This window comes from Haemaphysalis longicornis, unplaced genomic scaffold, assembly GCF_048455015.1.
Source record: "Haemaphysalis longicornis isolate Haplotype H1 unplaced genomic scaffold, Haemaphysalis longicornis Haplotype H1 scaffold_8, whole genome shotgun sequence".
NCBI lineage: Eukaryota > Metazoa > Arthropoda > Arachnida > Ixodida > Ixodidae > Haemaphysalis > Haemaphysalis longicornis.
Genome location: NW_027526445.1, coordinates 111,576,411 through 111,598,605, shown reverse-complemented (window position 1 = coordinate 111,598,605; position 22,195 = coordinate 111,576,411). Strand labels below are relative to the sequence as shown.

General features: G+C 52.0%; 1 protein-coding gene across 1 annotated transcript; it reads right to left on the bottom strand.

Moving 5' to 3' along the window:
• Nucleotides 1–10,543: 10,543 nt before the first annotated feature.
• On the bottom strand, nucleotides 10,544–21,196 carry LOC144148438 (isocitrate dehydrogenase [NADP] cytoplasmic-like). The gene is made up of 4 exons (XM_077679973.1): nucleotides 21,077–21,196; nucleotides 15,649–15,953; nucleotides 12,631–12,972; nucleotides 10,544–11,030 (listed from the first exon to the last, which is right to left on the bottom strand). Exons 1-4 carry the CDS (start codon nucleotides 21,194–21,196, stop codon nucleotides 10,544–10,546), a joined length of 1,254 nt encoding a protein of 417 aa, XP_077536099.1.
• Between the last annotated feature and the right edge of the window lie 999 nt (nucleotides 21,197–22,195).

Below are 22,195 nucleotides of genomic sequence, written 5' to 3'. Positions count from 1 at the left end.
GGAGTTTGCGCGAATTTTTTTCCTGTCAGTTAGTCTGGCCGTGCCAATTTGCTACTGATTGGTTTTGCGGTGTGGGATTTGAAGTTGGACGATGTAGTGATCGCTGCCTAGTGCCTTCATGCAAGTGGGGGTCCATGTTTCTTGGAATAAGGAGCACTTTCAATTTCTCTCTGGCTGCGTTGCTGAGGTCTTTTTTGTCGACAATTGATTGTACATCTAACCTGGAGCCTACTCTTTGCAGAATGGCCCTGCCAGTTCTCGTTTTTTGCAGCCTTTTCTTTTGTGAAACAAGGGCAGCTTCACAAATTTCTTCAAAAATGTTGGACACGCCGAAATTCATGAGTTTTTCATTTGCCGTGTGCCTGTTCCTTTTGAGCCAGGGAGCCTTTAGTGGCCCACATGGTTATGTCGTCGGCGTACAAAATGGAACCTATGTCTGGGATGTCTTGGAGTTTCTTTGCTATAATAATCATTGTAATATTGAAAAGAAAGGGAGAGATAATAAATCCCTGTGGCGTTCCTTTGTTGGGCATTATGAAGGAGTCGGAGCGAACGTCTCCAATCCCAATGGATGCTGTGCGGCCTAATTAGAAGGCTTTGACGTAGTTGTATGTCCGCACTCCGCAGTGCAATTCGTTAAGTTCTTGTAGAATGGCCCTGTGGGACACATGATCAAAGGCTCCCTTTAAATCTAAAGCCAAGATAAGGTGCTCGCCTCCTCTTGGGATGTTCTGTAGCACTTCTTCTTTGAGGATTATAAATGCATCCTGCGTCGAGATTCCCTTTCTGAAGCCCAACATGGTGTGTGGTACAAGGTTGTTGTCTTCGATGAAGTTTGACAGTCTGTTCATAACGACTCTTTCGAACATTTTCCCCATACATGATTTCAAAGATATGGGTCTCAGTGCGTCGGTTCCTGGCCTTTTTCCTCGTTCCAGTGTTGTGATGACATCTGAGTGCTTCCATTCGGGAGGAACTTCGCCCTTGATTCACAGATTGTTGTTAATATCTTCTGTAAGTTCTTCTACTTTTAGAAGAACTGCGAGTTGGGCTTGTTGGTATAGGTTCCTGATAGTATAGGTATAGGTTGGTATAGGTTCCTGTCACCGAGGTTCCTGATCATCGCACTTGTGATACCATGGGATCCCGGGGCGCTGTTCTTTTTGGCAGCCATCATGGCGCTGTAAGCCTCCTCCTGGGTGATAGGAGAGCGAGTATAACTTAGTTACCTTGGAAATACATCTGCTCTTCTTGATTTTACAGCTAGCATCGGAAAGTCATTTGATAGAGTTGGTGGTGTGGTCGCAAAAATCAAATATTTTAGCGATAATTTTAGAATTATGCATTGAGCATATACAAGTCAGCATGCGGATTTGCAAAAAAACTTTTTCATCGCGATTTGGAGTGGGAAACGTGCTTTAGTTATTACGTTCAATACTTCATCGAATTTTGTTGGTCAGTGACTGTTAGTATCAAACAAGCAGCAGTTACTAAGTGCAGGGTCTACACTAGTTCCACACTTAGTGGAAGGATCTACGTACCGTTCTGGGAGGTAGTAAAGCTCGTAAGGAGTTAGTAAATACAGCCGTTACTACCCTTTTACGAGCTTTTTTGTTACGAGTGTACGGCGGCGGGTACCGGGACCCGCTAGTCACTGTACCAGTACTGCGACTATTCGGAGCTGCGCGCTGAGGTTAGAAATTATGTTCCCAAAGTGAAACGACCCTCGCTTCCTGTGCACTCCGAAGTCTATTGGTTAGACTGGAACACTTTTAAAGCGAAGCTATCTGTGCGTCACAGATGTCGTTCGATGTCGCTACATAACGAGCACTGCAGGAACGCCAACTCCACATGGAGGGTTTCGCAAAATTAGGACGACGATGATAGGCGAAAGTGATGTGCCTTCGCTTGTATAAAACACTGTTCCGGAGGTCGGAACCGAACCTGGGTCTTTTGTGTTATGAAGCCGACGTCTATCTGATCGCGCGTTCGCCGACCCGGTCGAAGCAGTTTTGGGTTTTGGATTCACGTTGAACGGGAGACAGCTTCGGGTTTTAACCATGTTTCTCTTAAGAAAGGGACCTTGATTTTTCTTCTCTTATGAGCAATAGAACTCCGCTGTTCGCCCTCGGTGGCCGAGTGTTGGTTTTAACGCGAACGGTGTTGGTTCGACCCAGCAATGCTGAGTATTTTTTTCCCCCGGGAAGTGATTTTGTTCTTGTAGAATATTTCCTTCACTCAGTTTTACGCATTCTGTTCGCAAATACGAGTGATTTGGCGCCCCTTACATCGGTTTAAGGTATATATACGTGCACAATATAGCGTCGAACTTGCAGTGACGCCCTGCCAACGGCCGCCAGCGGCATCGCGCCGCGCTGCGGTTGAAGGCTGCGGCGCGACGCCGCTGGCGGCCGTTGGCAGGGCACGTCCGACGCTAGTGGACAGCTTCCAGGTGACCGAGCAGATCGGTCGCCCCCCGCTTCGTTCCCGGTTTTTGTAGCCTGATGAGCTTTCTGCGACGCTGCAGCCACCCAGAATTACCACCTTTCGATTCAGCTCGTCACCCGCATTCTTCGAATACCACCCAAGGTGAGCTGGAATCACGATTTCCCTGAGCGACAAGCCATTCTTCGAAGACCACGCTACCACTCCACGCTAGCCCTAACGCCGGCACATCGCTAGCTGCGCGCCGTTCCTCGCAAGCTATGCCGTGTCCCCCTCACTTCGCCACGCGGCCCAACAGCATCGCCTGGCCACCCGACGTTCCCTTCGCCAACATGGAGTGCGCCGTAGAAGGCCGCGCCGCCACTCCCGAAGAACTCAACGAACCCGGCTGGCTCTGCATACGTCGCAAGCATCGCCGGCAGTCCACCAACGCATCAACCACGCCGCCCCCACCGGCGAACACCCCGCGACGGCCACCGACCAACAAGCGCAATAGGCCCAAGCGTCCTAACCGCAACCCGACGATGACATCAAAGTCATTCTGCGCCCACAAGGTGGCCTAGCGCTCCACAGCGTGTCAACTGCCCAGCTCGCCGATGCCAATATCCCAACCACCGTCGAGGATCAAATTCGCATCCACTACCGCTCCAACTTCGTTATCAGCTCCCTCCGAAAACCGTGCCCAACAATACCTCTCGCTGACGTCTCTTGCGTTCAATGGCACCGTATTGCCGCTAGCCAACCACATTCCACCTCCATCGAACACCACCACTGGGGTAATCTTCGACATCCCTCCCATGGACTCTGCCGACAACATCCTGCGCAGCCTCATCAAATACAACTCATGGAGCTCTCCAAATCCTCGACGCTAAGTGTCGCCACAACTCCACCTTGGTACAAGTCCTCTTCAGCGGCACCGTCGTCCCCTTTTGGGTTCGATACCGCGCCGCCCTTCTTCGCTGCTACCCGTTCAAGCGCAAGACAGAAGCCTGCTTCAACTGCTGGACACCCGGCCATCGCAAGAATGTATGTCCACATCTTCCGCCAACCCCCCGCTGCACCACCTGCGGCACCGTCTCCCCTACGGACCAGCAACCATGCATCCCCACGTGCGTCTTATGCGGCGAGAATCACCTCACAGGAGCTGCTGGATGCACCAAACGATTTCAACCGCGCCGCCCACAGAAGCCACCCCCCCCCCCCCAATCCTGCTTCGCGACGCGCAAATTGAGCTATCAAAAACTCCTGTTCGCACTACCGACAGCGAGCCACTTTCCCCCTCTGTTTCTTCTGCTTGCAGCAAGACCTACAGCCAGGCCGCCCGACAGCCTCGAGACACTACATCATCGATATCCAACGTACAGGTGAGCTCCCAGGGCCGGCTCCCACAGGCGCCCTCTGCCCCCGTTACTACACCCCCCTCCCAGCCTAACGTCCCCCTTACATACGCACCCCTTTTAGTTGAAATTCGCAATCTTCGCGCGGAAGTACTCAGGCTTCGCCAAGAAAATTAGACTCTCCGGCGACAAAATCATGAGCTCGCCTTCGGAAAACCTTCTTCCCTAGACACCCCCCAAGACGACCCTCCCACTACCCCGACACCCCTTCACCCTGTCCTAGCGGAAGCCCTCCACGCTCAGAGGTAAGAATACCTAAACCCTCACAACTCCCTCGTCGCCTCATAAACAGCCATGCAGGACTCCATTACAGGCCTACACAATGAGTTTCTCTCTTGTATCAAGGAACTGCTCCCATCCAACTCCCCGTTTCTCGCGTCTTCTGCGCCCTCCAGTGTACCCTTACCCATGGAACCGGAACCTGATGCCGGCCTCTAAATCATTCGTACTATGGCAATGGAACTGCAGAAGTTTCCAGTCCAAACGCGCTACCCTCCAGGCATACATCACCACTACTCCTACACCCCCAGCTGTCATTGCACTGCAGGAAACACGCCCCGCCACCAAACTCTGCGGGCATCAGTCCTTCCTAAACCCCCGCTTTCCCACTGTACCCACCCTGGTACAACGCAACTTGCGGGCTGGCGTCGCATCACTCCCCGTCACCACCATACCGCACCTCTTAGTCGCCATCTTTCCTTGCAAACCCTCACAACCTTCAATACACATCTTAAATATTTACGGTACACCCAAACAACATCACAACTTCCACACCCTTCTCATGCACGCTATTCGCACCGCCGGCCACAACCCCTTAATTATTGTTGGCGATTTTAACGCTCCACACTTAGCTTGGGGTTACACTCGTACCACGCGCAAGGGCCGTCTACTTTGGGAAGTTTCACACAACCTCCGCCTCACCTTAGAAACAGACCCCCAAACCCCTATCACAGGCAACAGTGTTCAACGGGACACCACCCCCGACCTGACCTTCTCGCATCAAGCGCCAAAAGTGTCCTGGAAAACCCTTCTAGACACCCTGGGTAGTGATCATTACATCATTCAGACCACACTCCATATTGCCCATCATTTTACCCACACGCCACTACCGCAACACATCACTGATTGGGACGCGTTCCGTACTAACTGTGCTACGCTACCTGCGCCCTCACTCACTTCGATGAACGCGCACTCGAGCAATGGATTCGTGATATCATGGAGATAAAACACAGTCACGACAAACCCGTTGACCCAGTGCTTCCCAGCCCCTATGCGGATTCCCACCTCCTCCATCTGTGGGAAGCATACCGGAATATTGAAAAGCGCTGGCGCTCCCACAAACGCCCAAGGGCGCTCAAACGCAAACTTGCTCGCCTACAAGCTTCCATGCATGCTCAAGCCGCCACACTCGTTCGGACTCACTGGTATCAGATCTGCGACGACATGCGCGGAGGCCCTTCCACGAAAAAGACCTGGGCCCTCCTCCGCCACCTCCTTGACCCTGCTTCGTCCAAAACCATCACAGGTACTCGCCTGCACTCGCTTATGATAAACAATTACCCAGGTACGTCCGCTGAGCTTTTAGACAAGCTTCGATCCATGTATACATTCCTACTTCCTCATCGCAGAACCCTTCCCTTCCCCATTACTCCGGACCTCCGAATGTTTCCCTCGATCAGGAAATCACTGTTGCTGATGTCAGGCACGCTATATCCCAACTATGTCGACAAACCGCTCCAGACTCCGACAAGGTCACCAATAAGATCTTGCGACAACTTACCGTCCATACGATAGATTCCCTCACAGCCCTTTTCAACCACCCCTGGTCTCGAAGCACGCTGCCATCAACGTGGCGGCATGCTGACATCTCATTCATTCCTAAACCACACAAAGCTATTACATTGGAGCACCCCCGTCCGATATCACTCACCTCTTGTCTTGAAAAACTGCTCGAGCATATCATCAACACGCGGATCACCACCTACCTCGAAATCCATCACCTGCTCCCACACACTCTCGCTGGTTTTCGCCAAGGGCTGTCCGTACAGGATACGCACCTCCGTCTCTATCACGACATTATGCTAACCCTTCCAAGGCGGACACCTCGGCCATTCTGGCACTTTATCTCCACAAAGCATTCGACAACGTCTCTCACGTAGCCATTTTTAACTCTATAAACTCGCTTGGACTCGGTGCGCGTACCTACTCTTACATCTCCTCCTTTCTTCGTGACCGCACGGCCACTCTCCTATTCGGACCCCTCCAAACCTCGAACTTCCCATTCCCCGCAACGGGCACACCTCAGGGTTCGGTATTATCTCCTCTTCTATTCAATCTGGCGATGATCCCCATGGCCACTGCCTTGTCCTCCATCACAAATCTCCACACCTCTATCTATGCAGACGATATTACGTCATGGGTCAAATCAGGTAGCGATGCTCTAATCAAACACACACTCCAGCAAGGCGCAGACATTGTCAAAGCAACTGCTTCTCAGTTAGGCCTCCAGTGCTTCTCGCACAAATCCGAGCTACTTCTTTTGCACCCCCCTTGCAAGCAACCCCCCACGGAACCTCCTATCACAGTTTACGTCGGCAACCATATCGTCCCTCATGCCTACTCCTTCCGCGTGCTAGGTCTCACCATTCAGGCCAACCGGGGCAACGCGACCACCTTAACTAAACTCCGATCGCACGTACTTCAAACACTCAACCTCCTAAGAAGAATCACCACACGGCGTCACGGCATTTCCGAACCTGAACGCTTGCAACTTCTTCATTCCTTCGCACTCTCTCGCTTTACGTTCTACCTCCCGTACTGCAAACTCAATGCCTCCGAACAAAACAAAACTAGATTGCCTACTACGACGCATATACCGAGTTGCGCTTCTAATACCTCCCAGCGCCCCCACCAGCCGTCTATTAGCCCTGGGCATTCACAACACCGTCGATGAAATCATCGAAGCCCACCGCACAGCCCAGACAACCAGGCTATCGCGCACGCATCCCGGCCGCGCCCTTCTCGCAGCGGCCCACCTGACCTCCCCTTTCCCCTCACCTATGGCCTCCCTTATTCCCACTACGCTACGCCAACTCTTGCATGTACGCCCACTGACTCGCAATATGCACCCCCACCACCACGCCGACCACCGACTGGCCAGGGCAAGACATCTGCAGCGCACATTCCCTCCCTCCCAGCATCATTTATACGTCGACGCAGCTAGCTACCACGATAAGCCGGCTTTCGCCACAACCGTCATTTCATCGCTCAACAGTACTCCCTTAGACGCACTCACGATGCATACAACATCAGCTACCGCTGCGGAGGAGGCGGCTATCGCCCTCACCCTAGTACAGCCTCCCACACCCAGAGTTCTCCTTTCGGACTCTCAGTCGGCAATTCGCAACTTCTCTGCAGGGCCACTCTCCCCAATCGCCCTCAAATTCCTCTCCCGCAGAACACCATCCCACCCCGTGGCTCGGCTGTGGACCCCGGCGCACACAGGAACAGAAGCCAATGAAGCGGCCGCCGTACAGCTCGAGCTCTTGTCACCCGAGCAGGCCCCTTTTTTGGCTCTACCCACGGCACCCCCACCTTCCGGGACGCTCTAGTCTCGTTTCAGGACATTACCCAGCACTTCCGCCTCCTCCGCAGGATATATCCTCCCCCACACCCTTCCCTCACCCACGAAGCCGCTCGCCACTTCAAACCCACACAACCCCCTGCCGAACTATCCTTCACCGCATCAACCCAATCTCTACCCTTCGCCTCTTTGCCCTCAATGTCTCCAGCCAGATACCCGCTACCAATCCCTTTGCGAGTGTCCCCACGACCCATTTCTCCCTTTTCCTTCCCCCTTACACTGTGGGAGCAGGCCTGGAGAGCTCCGACCCGGAAGTGCAGTTGGCACTAACCAACCGGGCCGCCCAGGTCGCGGAAGATCGCATCCTCCGCCACCCCTCTCCCCTAGACCCAGTTTGCAAATAAAGTGTTTCTCCTCCTCCTCGACGCTAGTGTATAGACGTAGCTTTATGGGCGGTGCGCGTCACGTCAACGAGTTTAACGTTCTTTATCGTGCCGGAAGTGCCGGACTTGTACATATATCTGGGAACGGAATGTCGCCATTGAGAATGTACGATTCTGTTCCGAGTCAACTTCAATAGTCAGCGTGACGTGATAGCAAGTTAGCAGCAAGCTATCACACGAGCGATAATTGTTTCCTTTTTGTATAGCACGCCGGCAAACTTGGGTCTACCTACACGCGGGGTGCTCAGGAACAGCGGTGCGGTAACGTCGCTTGGTTGATTGTCAGACCGCGTTCCTGAGTTCCTGCCACTGAAGGAAACTGGCCTCGTATTTGGCCAATCCCTCTGAGTGGGTATGATATGACCAGTACAAAGACCACTACAGAGTCCGCTCCTCTGAGAAGCGGCCAGTCTGTTTTATGTCAGCTTCAAGAAACCAGCGTGACGCGCCCACAATGGGCCGTTGAACTCGTATCGCTTTCGCCATCAAGGCACGAAAGTGGACTGCCGTACAAACACGAACCCCGTGCTTGTTGTGGAGATTTAGAGCGGTGGGTAAGTCTCCTGGCTGCCCCCGCGTGTTCCTGCGGTAGATATGCCGTCCAGGACGCTTTTTTTATTATTTAATTGAAGGAGCGGGAACTTCGGGACGAGACCCCGCCCGCAACGCCGGGTTTTTCGCCTCATAAGACACGACACGCTTTCGCAATAAAACAACCGAAACCTTACGCTTCGGTGTCCCAGTATGACCATCTGGAAGTACTTCATTGAAAAGGCCTTAATTAAAGGGACAGACAACCGATTTTTCTGGAGTGCACGTCTTGCAGCTCATATGAAATCCACCGTCTGATGTGCTGGGGTAACCGCAAAGAATTTCTAAATCAGGCGGAAATAATTTTAATTTTGGACTACAATTTCTGAAGTCGAAAGGTGGCGACTGTAGTGTGTAAGCGTGACACTGCCTTACGTGTCTAAACAATTCCGTCGATCCCGACGCGTGATTCAAAAACCGCACGAAGGAAAAGAAGAAGTTGCACAGTCTTGTTGTTTTAGCCGGGGACAAGTTTCTAAACACCTCCTTTAATCTCACGTGCAGTTAAAGGCATGTTGCAGCACGGCTCATTGTCATGATATCCAGCATTCCTTTTGGCGGGACACGTGTGACTGGTAGATCTAAAAATTGCGATTTCAATAGTTCTAGGGCGCGGTCAGCAAAACCGTTGTGGGTTAAGGTGTTACACTTGGAATAAAGAAAATGTACGCGACAAAAATCGTGCGTGTCCCTTTAATATACCCTTAGGAGTGGATATCCCCATAGGATATCCCCACACCTCGCCGGAAAGGCCCTAGACCGGGGGGGACCCATCTTCGATCCCGACTACGGGAATCGTTTTAGATGCAAAGCATCTCTTGCTCTCGGCTTCGTCGTCCGTCGTCCGTCCATCCACCAGCCCAGGAAGACACCGGCAACACTGCCGCTCCAGGAGCCCTTTAAGGGGAAGCGTGCTCGTCTCGTGCCGGCCCAGGAAGACACCGGCAACACTGTCGCTCCAGCATCTCATGGTCGGGGCTATGTACCTCCCTTGTTGTGGCGCCGTCCACACCCCCACTGCGCATGCTCGGCTCATCTAGGGACGGCCCAGGAAGACACCGGAAACACTGTCGCTCCAGGAGCCATTAAAGGGTAAGACACCACCGGGAGTTCAGCAAGCCGAGCATGCGCAGTGGGGGTGTGGACGGCGCAACAAAGACAATGGAAGGACATAGCCCCGTGGCATCTAATAAAATTACACCATCTTCCCGTAGGGGAACCCTGAGTAGTATGCGAAACAGCCATGGGCTCAACGCAATTTCCCATTTCGTAGTTCCGGCAAGTGAAAAGTGTGGTAGTTACCATGAAAACCAAACTGTAAATATAACGGTAACTACGTACCTCAACGTAACGGAAACGACGAACTGAAAACTAATGGACACTTGAATCCACCCCATGGCTGCTTTGCATACTACTCAGGGTTCCCCTACGGAAAGATGGTGTATTTTTTTTTCTGCGTGGGGCGCGTGATGTGCCTTCACTAATCATCATCACCATTTTGTGTAACCCGTTGTTTTAAGTCGGCTTTCCTGCAGTGCATTTTGGGGACGGGGCGGTCGCCAGCAGCGAGGCATAGAAAGCTTGGCTTTTAAACGCTTCGGCAAGCTCCACCAATACTGCTTCATAAGTCATTTGTGATGTCGCAAATTATAGGGGAAGATTGTACGGAGAGGGTATACCTCTCTGTTTGGGCCTTTTTTGCGTCGACTACTGCTGCTGCTGCTGCCAGCGGTTTATTTGTAATCAGGGCACTATAACGTACCGATTCAAACTCAACTCGCTTTTACACGTGCCCTTTTAAGCGTTTGCTGGTACATACGCACGCTGATACACACGCATGTGTTTTCAGCGCAGCCACGCCACTTAAAAAAACCCCAAGGAAGCAGTGAGGACAACCCGAATGACCAAACGATGAATCGGCAATATAAGCGGCGTTTTATTATTACACTTTGCTTGTAAATCACGATTTCAAAAAGCGTTTGCAAACAAAAATACATAGAATGACAGACCACGAATAAAGATGAAAAAAGTGGCAAGGCAAACGGCCGAAGCACTCGACAAGCCCACACGTGGTGCTCATCCATTCAGGCGTCTTCCTCCGTGAATACCTGCTTGTACTTGGTGGTCATATTGTCGGCCACCTTGTCGATGAATTCGAACGTGTTGAGGTAGTCGACGCGCTGCACATTGTTGAAGCCCTTGACGCACAGCGCGAGGTCCTTGGTCATGAAGCCCGACTCGACGAGCTCCAGGGCGACGTTCTCCAGAGTCTTGGCGAAGGAGACGAGCTTGGAGTTGCCGTCCAGCTTGCCTCTGTGGTGCAGGCCCTTGGTCCAGGTGTAGATGGTGGCCATGGAGTTGGTGGACGTCTCGAAGCCCGCCTGGTGGCGCCGGAAGTGCTTGGTGACCGTGCCGTGGGCCACGTCCGCCATCAGGGTCTTGCCGTCGGGGCAGATCAGCACGCTGGTTACCATGCCCAGAGAGCCGAAGCCCTGCGCCACGAAGTCAGACTGCACGTCGCCGTCGTAGTTCTTGCAGGCCCACACGAAGCCGCCCTCCATGCGAAGGGACCTGCAAATCAATCGCGCATGAAACCTTAGAGGGTGCTTAAGATGACGACGACGCTACTGATTATCTCACAAGTCATCACGTTGTTGGTCGGGTTATAAGAAATGCTGTACCTCTCCGCAGTGTTGCGGAAGCCGCATGGCGATATCGTTTGGAACTCCTTCGTACACTCACATCGGACTCGCGTCGTGTCACTTCCGCTAATATAAACTTGTTCGTGTCTCTCGCAGTTGATATGTTTTTAGATTCAATTTCTTTCTCTCTGTCTAAGTGCGTGCGTGCGCGCGCGCGTGGGTGTGTGTGCTTGTGTCTGGGGGGAGTGAGAAAGATTTACGCTCATTTAAAATTGCGTAAGCTTGTGATGTTTGGTCCATGTTTTCCTACCTACCAGTCTTCCTACTGGTGTTTCGTACCATTAAGGTAATGGTAAACCTAGTGGTAAATTTAGCCTCCTCATCGCTTATTCGATGAGTCAGCAGGACGACACAGTGCCAGGTTGTAGGTGAACAGGTTGCGAGCAGGCATGCACACTGCGCATGCTCAATGACAAAGTTGCTATCAAACATGGAACGTGAGAAAAATCCCAGGATGAAATGCGTCGAGCCTGTGGGAATCCGCGATCCCGACTCGGTGCGCGGCAGCGCTACGAGACCGCGCTAACCGCGCGGCCCTTTGACGACGACGCGGCTTGCGCTGGATTGCGCAATAGGATGGCAACAATATGGAGGCGCACTTGCGCCTCGTGAGATGGCGCCACCGGCGCACTTGGAGGCTGGGAGCTCGAGAGTCGCTTCGGCGGGAGGCGGCTGTGGTAGAGTGTACTAAAACTTCTAGTACACTCTAGCTGTGGCGAGGGGAGCCTTCTGCCAACCTTGGTTCTATAAACGTTGCCTTCTGCTGCGGCGCTCGGCGGCCGGCCGCTGCGAGCGGCGACATCACGGCCGCGTGCGGCGGCAGAAGGAGCCTGGACTTCCCCTCCACCCTGGACCCAAGCACCGTCCACCTGTAGCGCCGGGAGTCGATAGACTCCGGCCGCTCGAGCAACACGGGACCCGTCGACGACGAAGACGAAAGCGCTAGGGGAGGGGGGTTGGGAATAAATCCCCTTGGAGGCTGGCGTCGGTTGGCCTTTGTCTCTTGCCTGCCTCTCACGCTTGTGCCGTCTACACGGCAGCCGCGTGTGGAGGTTCGTCCGAGCCAGATCTACCCACCACAAGCCGCAATGCGAACACCATGGTCACTTTACGGCGGTATATATCTCCTGATGGAGCCACGAATGCTGCTTCGTGACTTTCCCGGGCTAAACGTAGAGTAAGTAGTGAAATCGACTGTCGCTGCAATAGGAGTGTGCAATGGAGCGGCAAATATTAGATCACGAAATCTACTTCGGCATCCGTCGTTGACGCTCTTAAACTAAGGGAGTGGCTGTTTACGGGCGTCGCGTGCACGATCACCATCTCTCAACGGTGAGACAATATCCATCGCCTTTTCGTTACTCGAGGACGGTTGTATCGACGTCATCGATTCATAAATAAAGTCGTTATATCCGGCGTACCACATACCCGAACGCAAAGCAACAGCGGCAGCTGCAGCATGTGCGTACCTGGCGACCATGTCGTCCATGAGGCGGTGCTGGAAGAATATCCCCTGCTGCTTGAAGATGCGCTCGTACTTCTTGGTGTAGAGGTGCTCGAAGATGTCCTTGAAGCGAGCGTCATACTTCTTCAGGATGGTCTCCTTGGTGCTCAGATAGAGCGGGAAGTTGCGGCGCAGGGCGAACTGGAAGCAGGTGTAGGCGAACTCGGTGATGGACTTGTCCGTGTTGCAGATGGCGGCCGCCACGCCCGGCGTGTCCTCGAAGTCGAACACGTGCATGCTGTACGGCGAGCCCTGGTCTGGGACGAAAGACACCTCCAGGGTGCCCGGGCCGGGAACCACGAAGTCCCTGCAGCAAGGGTAGAGTCTGCGGTGGGGTGAACACTGACTGCGCGCTCCCACAGCATGCATATATGCTGACCAATGCAGATGCCCCGTAAAATATCCCGATAGATTATGCACACGAGCTTGAAGGTTAGAAGAAATAAAAAATTCTCCGTCACATGCCCCCGCGCGAGGGACACGAGTAAATGCAGAGCATTGGGGTCGTTTACGTGGCGTAGGGTTGGTGGTGGTGGTGGTGGCAGTTGGTGGTAGTTGTTGGTGGTGGTAGAGCGCAGGAGTTGACTGGAGTGGAGCCCGCGCCAACCCGCTTTATAGGGGGTGGGTGTATTGCGTTAACGTTTAGTGTTTGGGGGGTTGGTGCTATCACGTGTACAGCACGCAGCACGCCGCTGAGTCGCCAACGCACGCCGCTGACGACGTAGTTGAATGAGTCGAGGGTATAAGGCGCGTTCGCAGCCTTTGATTCTGTGTCGTTTTGTGGCGCACACACTGCACGTGTCTTCCCCTTTGTGCTCCCATACTACTATAAACTTGTGGTGCCTGTTTCGCAAACAATGCTGGGTGCATTTATAGAATTCCACTCTTCAAAGGCCGTCATCAACGGTGGGTAGAGCACCATGTACCTTGCGTTCCGCCCGCAGGGTCGTGGGATCGAAACCAGGCGCCAGTAACTGTTATTTCTTTTTCTTTTTATAGTGTAGGGGGAGGCTGGCTGCTGCGGACGCCGACGCACGGGTGACATCGTGAGTTATACAAATGCTCTGCATTTAAAATGCAGTACAGTACAACTGTCTCATTTGGCGGAACGTGACATCCAGGATATAGAACGGGGCTGGTTACTTATAATTCGAGATAATCGAACGGAAAAAATTTGGCTACAATCCACGCTGTGAAGGTGGTTGGAAAGCGAAGCTTTAAACGACACCCACAATTGCCCATGCAACGTCACTTGAATTCACACACGTGGCTCTACAAAGAGTGAAACCAGAGATTCTGCCAGCGGTTACCTGGAATTCGCGGGGGCAGCGTCCCAAACGCAGGAGGGTTTCACTCACGGGACACACTGTTGATGGCGCGGCGAATTTACCCAGCGTTCCCCGCGTGGGAGTGCCTGCTCGCCGGCGGGCTCGTCGGCGGTACGACTTTGTCGTCTGCTTTAGCGACGGTTGTTTTGGGCCTGTTGTGGCGCAGCTTCGCGTCCATTGCGCGGTTTCTTCGCACGGTTTGATTAACTTGTTCAACAGCCCATTCTGGGTAACCTGGACCCGACGGAAATAAGTGGTCGTACGGCAAATATACGTTACGAATTGGTTTGAAGAGCGGGAAAACCAAATGTAGAGACCACATACAGACATCTGGCCGCTAGAGAAACTCTACCTTTTGCGCCCTGTTGCCACGAATGGGACTCCGTTTTTTTTTTTTTAATATAAAGACCGAGGCGTACGAGTACGGTCCGTATCGTCGAGGTACAGTGACTGGCTTGAAAGAGAGTTGCCTACGTTCCGACGTCGAAGAGCCAGAGATGAAACAAACTAAAATGCATGACGAGTAGAGAAAATCGATGGTACAGTAGCTTACCGACGTGCGAAAGCATAACTCAAACGGGCATAGTAACGTCCTCCACGCGACTAACAAACCACCGCTGGTCCGTGGAGGCGCGGGCGTTTTTGTTAACGTAGCATTCGCTCGAAAAGCCAAAACAGGCGTAGGACGTATTTCAACACGAAAAAAAAAAGCGTAGTGAAGAGCAGTGGGAACCCACCTGCCGTTAATGGTCGCGCTGATCCTGCTGTTACGATCCAAAGCGCTGCTAACCTGCGCGCGCGTACATATTGGTGCAGTGTGGCGAAGTACTCTTGTGCTTGGTGGGGGAGCCCGCCTTCTTCGAACATGTTGCTACACGAAGTCGAGGGTTTGACGGAAACCCGTCTACATGCGCTACATGCGCCTGCCGGAAGGGGGGGGGGGGGTAAGCGATGACTCAAGCCGCGGCAGTTGCAAAATCTGGGACAACCGGGGGCATGTAGCGACTTGAACTTGCAGTGGACGCCATCCACCGAGATTTCCTTTTTCCCCTCCCTCTCATATTTAACGCGCGCCGCTACTGCTGCCTCCCGCGAACCCGAGAAAGGGTGTTTGTGTGCTTGTGTACTATTTCGTGCCGCGTGCAAAAGTTCGTCCGTTAGCGCTTCGGGGGATAAATATACGCGGTTCCTACCGGTGCATAATTAATTCGATTGACAACATCGGATCCCGCTGTCGCTCTGTTTGAGTCCTACTGTAATCTCGCCCAAAGGGGTGATGTTCCTGTATCGTCGCTGTTCATCTCTCGCCATGCGGTAAACGAATAAAGTTTGCCTTCGGCTTTTTGTCGTCAACACCAAAGCAGAAACTTTGCTGGCCCAGTACGCTACCACTACATGAAGGAGGCAAAGGAGCCTGCAGTTTAGGGACTCCTTCGCCAATGTAACACTGCGCGTTGCGGCACCCTCGGCGGTGCCATAATATCCTAGCCGCCCGCTAGGCCGAGCATGCGCGGACATTCAGGGCTCCTTTGACATTCGGGCATCGCAGCAACACACGGAGCCTCCACGGGAAAGATTGTCGCCAATCCGCTGATGTCCGGATGAGGTTGTAAGGCCCGTGCGAACAACACACCGCCGCCGGTTCGTGACGTTACCTGCCCATGGACTGGTCCCCGAAGGCGTGCCGGGCGATGACGATGGGCTTCCGCCAGCGCTTGACGAGCGGCGGCACGTTGGCGCAGATGATGGGCTCGCGGAAGAGGGCCCCTCCCAGGGAGTTCCGGATGAGCGCGTTGGGCGACTTCCACATGCACTTGAGCTGGTACATCTCCAGAACGTCCCTCTCGGCCGTGATGGTGGCGCACTTGACGCCAACGTGGTGCGTGCGCAGGGCGTCGCGCGCCTGCAGTGTCACCAGGTTCTCCGTTTCGTTGCGGTTCCGGATGGACAGGTCGAACGTCTGCATGCGCAGAGGTCGACCGGGCGGTGGGAAGGGAAATTTGTACAGGAGCTCCCGACTTTGGAGTTGGCGGGGAGAGCGAAATCATTCTCTACAAGGGCTCATCTTCACACGTGTACAACTATGCGTGTGTAAGGCCGTAAGATCTTTTAGTAAACATGTTCCCCGTATTCCCAAGGATCCCATTCCGCAACGCGTTACGGGCCGATAAACAAGCTTCGGGGGAAAGTCGTCAACAATGCGTGCGCGTTAAAAAGAAAAGCGCTGTATAAACGCCTTAAATGCATACGCATGCTACAGCATTTCCTAACTTTGACTCCTTTTCCACGCGCGTGTCTTATGAACCTGAAAGACGACGGGTTTCCAACCCTGACGACTCGATACAGTAACAAATCTTCATGGTTCGGGGGGGGGGGGGGGGGTGAGTTTTATTTTTCAATGCACGACTCGACCGTCTACGCCGTGTCAGGAAGTATTGTTGGAGCGTCTCTGTGCGCCGGCAAGACATACACAGAAAACAGCGTGGAATTCAGCCGCTCCTGTAGAACAGTCGGTGGGGCATCAAACGCGTTTATCCGAAGGGGGTGCATGGGTTCGGATCTCACTCTGAGTTTTCCTCTATTATCGTTTTTTTGCCACCATTCAAAAATTCCTATTTTCACGCAAGCAACTCACGAACTACTTTCCCTTTGTCCTGACTGGAAATCTTGACTTTGTTTTTATTAGCACGTTCATTCAACGAGCATGTCATATTCAATTTTTTATAAGATACACACATACAGACGATTTTGGGTGCAGCCCTCCACCGCATTTTCCAACCGTTCTTTTGCCGCACCGTCCGAATCTATTCTTGCCCCCCGAATTTCTTCACCTCGTCGCTGCCGTAAGTTTGTGGTTTCTCTTACTATTTGCCTGGCATCATGGCCCCTGCGTTGCCAGGGCCTTCAATCGACTTCGCAGAAGGCGACAAAAGCCCTTCTAGTTTTCCTGAACGACACGAGCTTAGAACGCATATATAGTGTCCAAAAATGGACCGCAGTGCGTGCGCCTTCCCGATCCTATCTCCTCCCGGGCCTTCGCCTGCCCTCTCTTTTTCTCCCCGGAACACCACTGCCCCAGTGCTGGGAAGCAAACCGGGCTCTAGGCTTGGGTAACCTCCCCGCCTTTCCGTTCTCTTTTCTCCTGCTCCATCTGCGGTAGCATTTCGGCTGGCGTACCCGCAAATTTTCCCGCCATTTTTTCGCGGGGTTACCATGGTTGCCACACCAGGCCTGCCCTCTGTTGATTAGCTCGCATCATCCGTAAAAGCCGCGGATCTGTCAGCCCGCTCTGGTAACAAACCCCTGCGCGTTCGCCGCGCGGGCTCGGGCTCGAGCCCGGGTTTTTTTCGCCTCTTCCCCACGGCAGGTACTACAAACGTATGGGGCCCGTAAAGGCCGCGGTTCTGTCAGCCCGCTTTGGTTACAAACCCCTGCGCGCTCGCGCCGCGGGCTCGGGCTCTAGCCCGGGTTTTTTTTCGTTTCGTCCCCACGGGAGGTACTACAAACGTATGGGGCCCGTAAAGGCAGTCCGTAAAGGGGAGGGCAGTCCTGGTCTGGCAACCATGCGACGAAGCGAAAAAAAACCCGGGCTAGAGCCCGAGCCCGCGGCGCGAGCGCGCAGGGGTTTGTATACCCAGAGAGGGCTGACAGATCCGCGGCCTTTACGGATGATACGAGCTAATCAACAGAGGGCAGTCCTGGTCTGGCAACCATGGTAGCCCCGCAAAAAAATGGCGGGAAAATTTGCGGGTACGCCAGCCGAAATGCTACCCCATCTGCTCTCAGTCTTCGCGTCACATGGTCGTCCCATCCATTATCATAATCTTCATCAGCATCATCACAAGCCAGTTTTGTCCACTGAAGGACGAAAGGCTCTCCCAAAGATCTCCAGTCACGCCTATCGAGTGCTAGCTGAATCCACGTTTTTCCCCCAACATTTACGGAGCTCATCTCTCCATCGAGTTCTCGGCCGGCCCCTTTTGCGTTTGTCATCTATTGGCAGCCACTCTGTCAAGCGGGTGGTCCAGCTGTTGACCCTCATTCGCATTACAGGAGCCCATGCCCATTTCCTTCGCTTAATTTCAACTAGAGTGTCCTCCACCTTGGTCTGTTCCCTAATTCGATGATGATGATGATGATGATTAAAGGCCTCCCCTTTGAATCGGGATGACGGCGTGCGCCATCTAGCCTATCTTAGTAGTTTGAATTTAAATTTAGTCCCTCAACTCGGATTTCTTTTTAATTCTGCCCTGCCGCTACCCCTGGCTGGGATGTTATTTTATCGACTTCCCTGCTTTTTTTCCACCAATACTCTAGCCGCTGCTTAGTAATACCTACTGCTGACCAGTTAATGCTTCCATCAATTGCGAAGCCCAGTGCCTCAGGAAGTAGGACTTTCCCCCCAATTCTATCCGGCTGAATCTTTTCGCATCCTATTACTATGTGGTCGATTGTTTCTTTATCCATGCGGCTGCTTTCCTGCCCCCCAGCGTGACCCCTAGCAATCGGCGTTCGATGGCCCGTTGTGCCGATCTAAGTTTCCTTTCAATAAGTCCTTTGGTGAGGCCCCAAGTTTCTGCCCCACAAGTAATTGCTGGAAGAGCAGATTGATTAAATACAAGCTTTTTTCGAGTGACAGAGGAAGCTTACCAGTCGACTTCGGCATGGTAAAAAGCGCTATAGACGGGGATAGAAGAAAAGACAGTGACACGGGACGACCGCCAAACATCACTGTCACTGTCCTTTCTTCTGTCAACGTCTAAGTGCGCTTTTTACCATGTCGAAGTCATATCACTAACTAGCCGAAATTTCTGCGTTGAATTACCAGCCAAGATATCTGAGTTCTTACCATAAGCAGCCCACCCTATGCTTATTCTGCGGGTAATTTCCCGTTCATGGTTTGGATCAGCAGCTATGACTTGCCCCGAGATACACGTATTCGGTGACTGTTTCCAAGACTTCATTGCCTACCTGGCAGATGTATCTTGGCGTGCTCATTCGACATTACCTTGGATTTCTTTGTGTTAATTTTTAAGCCCGCAATCACACTCGCCGAGCGAAAGCATGCGCTGCAAATCCTAGCTGCCTTCACTGAACAGGACAATGCCGTCGGCAAACCTTAGCTGACTGAGATATTCCCCATTGATCCGTACCCCGGTTTTCCTCCACTTAATCTTCTGACGCACCCTCCAGACAGGCCGTAAATAACTGCGGAGATATTGTGTGCCCTTGCGGACCCCTTTTTTGTATAGGAAATTTGCAAGTTCTGTGAGGGAGCCGTACAGTTCCCATACATCTGTCGTACATATCTTCAAATAGCGCAATGTATGCCTCGTCGACGCCGGGATCATGTAACGGCTTTATTACTCCTAGAAGTGGGCACTGAGTCAAATGCCTTTTCATAATCTATGAATTCCATATACAGCGGTGCATTATACTCTGAACACTTTTCAATTAACTGTTTCATAGCCTGAATATGGTCTAAAATTGATAATCCCTTTCGTAAACCGGCTTGTTCCCGTGGCACTTATGCGATTGAAAATTACCTTGGCAAATAATTTGTAGGTAACGGAGAGGAGGCTGGTGGGCCTGTACTTTTTAAGCTCTTTGGCATCAGCTTTCTTGCGTAGGAAAACTAAACTCGCATTTTACCATTCCTTTGGAACTATTAAAGAGTTCAAGCACTGCGAGAATACGGCTGCAAGCTTTATTAGCATAACGTGCCATCTGAGGCAGAATATGTCAAACGTAATGTCATCATCTCCTGCAGCTTTGCTTTTCTTCGTTGCTTGGAGCGCCGTCGCTACCTCATGTGTCGTGACCGGCGGAACCTGATCGACAGCATTTACGGAATAACCTGTCTCTGAGTCAGAGGTATAGAAGTTGAACGGGTTTCTGTAGAATTCCTCGGCTATTTTTAGTATGTCATCAATATTGTTTGTTATGTGACCACTGGCGTCCCGGAGTGTATACATTCTATTTTTGCCAATAGTGAGCTTTCTTCTAGTCTGTTTAAAACTCTCTCCCTGTTTTAATGTTTCTTCAGTTCTTGTAGCATTGAAAGCACGGATGTCGGCAGTCTTGCGTTTGCTGATCAATCTGGAGAGCTTTGCCGTTCCTATTTGGTCTCGCGGAGTGCGGACTAACATTTTCCGGCGCTGGTCAATAAGGTCTTCAGTTTTCTGTGATAACTTGTACTCGAATGCGGGCTGTTTTTATCCTATGGCTAGTGCTGACTCCATGACCGCATTTGTGAAATGATAATTGAGAGAGTACACATCATTGTTTTCATTAGGCAACAAAGAAAATTTGTTTTCAAGCAACAATCGGAATTCTGCCACTTTCCGTCCCACGGAGGGAAGGTTATAAGCGTCTTCCGTTTTAGCATCTTCAATCTTTCCCTTCTTAAATCCAGGCTGAAACGACCCTCATTCTGTGATCACTTGTTTTAATCCGGCCAATCACCTGGACGTCGTGAACCATGCGTGGAGTGCCAGTTAAAATGAAGTCAATTTCGTTTTTAGTTTCACCATTAGGTCCTTTCCAAGTCCATTTTCGGTTCTTGCTTTTTCGGAAGAAGGTATTCATAATTCGCAGATTACTCCTCTCGACTAACGAAACCAGAATGTCTCCGCTGTTGTTTCTACACGATAACAAATCAATGACGCTTGTTTCCTAACCCTCACATGCGACTGCATCCCCTTGTATGATCACAAACTAAAGATCACACACTGCAGTCAGGGTCTTGGCGTGGGTACGGTAGTCTGAGAGCCTCGTTAAATTGGCTACAGACTGCTTTTACCACTGTTCCTGCTTATGAACCCCAAAAGGCCTATACAAGCATTGAACATAGAGAGGTGGCTGAACTAAATCAGGAAGCTGCCCTTCGGTTCACTTTCACTTTCCCTCGCATCTTCACTTCCCCCCGCACTAGGCTATACCACACGCCATAGCCTAATGCGGGGAAAGAGAACGCCTGTAGGAGTTAGTAGTAGTAGTGGCCCATGAAGGCTAAAGAGCGCCGTAAACTCGAAATTCCAAGCCGTCCCTGACTTAAGGTACACAGCATATATAGATGTATACCTTGAGGTCGGCATGCACGAAGGGCAGCACGAGCTTGTCGCGCACCAGGTCCCAGATGACGCGGGACATGTCGTCACCCTGCATCTCAACGATGGGGCCGCACTTGATGCGCTCCTCCATGATGGCCTCCTACCACCCCTTCGCACTCCTAATCTCTGTCAGACTGGGAGACGACGACCGGAGGGTGTGTAGCGGGGAAGTAGTAACACGACAGGATGCAGGGTCAGGAACAGGGCCACGACTTGCAGGGCTGCCGGAAGAGGTTGAGGGCGGGTGGTCGCTTGGATAGATTTCTTGATGATTGGACGGGCGCTTACGAGGATCCGAAAGGCGCGTGGGCTTCTTTGTCCTCTTTGCCAGCTCGAGACATGGTGGTGGTGATGGCGCCAGAAGAATGGCCCGTACCCTCTCAGGGGGATTGGCCAAGAAAGGGGCGCTCACCGAGGGAAACAAACTACTCTCAGAAATAATATATATATATATATATATATATATATATATATATATATATATATATATATTGAGAGACAGATAAATTGCCCGAATACGAGATATGGCACATAAAAGAACTGTAAAATCGTAAGTAATAAAAAAGTAACGGAAGGAAGGAAAAAGAGCAGTGGAATGTACGAGGCATGTTGCCGCGATCACAGCGATGACGACGGTGACGATTATGGTGTCACTGTCGATCATTGCGCGGTCCTCCTAGAGGGATTAGCAAGGGCTCACAACCCACCAATCAAATTCTACCACGCCCTAGGGATAGCTCAAACAACTGTTGTATCGGGCTAGAGGCGCTGAACTAATAGAATAGGGTAATATAGGCGATGTAAACGTACACCATCATCGTCATAATCATGCTGTTGATACCTGGCCAAGTTAGTGCCCGTTCATTCTGTTTGCTACGCTTTCGGAGCTGTTCAAGCGGTGCTGCCATCATTGGCTCTCTCTGATGTTATAGTGGCATGCGTCATCCCAGGGCTGCGCTATGGCTAAATTTACGCCCGCCATACACCTGTCAACAACATCTAAGTCATTCGCTCCGCCCACTGCATCCAAATGTTCCCATTACCCTCGAATCGAAGACCTTTTCGGAGTGCACAACGTAAACGAAGCGTG

Bases quoted from the DNA above. Each gene is read 5' to 3' on its own strand.
- LOC144148438 (XM_077679973.1), bottom strand. From the start codon at position 21,196: ATGGAGGAGCGCATCAAGTGCGGCCCCATCGTTGAGATGCAGGGTGAC. The intron at 12,973-15,648 runs GTAACGTCACGA...CCCTTGCTGCAG, and splicing joins GGGGACCAGTCCATGGGCAG to GGACTTCGTGGTTCCCGGCC. The intron at 11,031-12,630 runs GTACGCACATGC...ATTGATTTGCAG, and splicing joins ATGGACGACATGGTCGCCAG to GTCCCTTCGCATGGAGGGCG.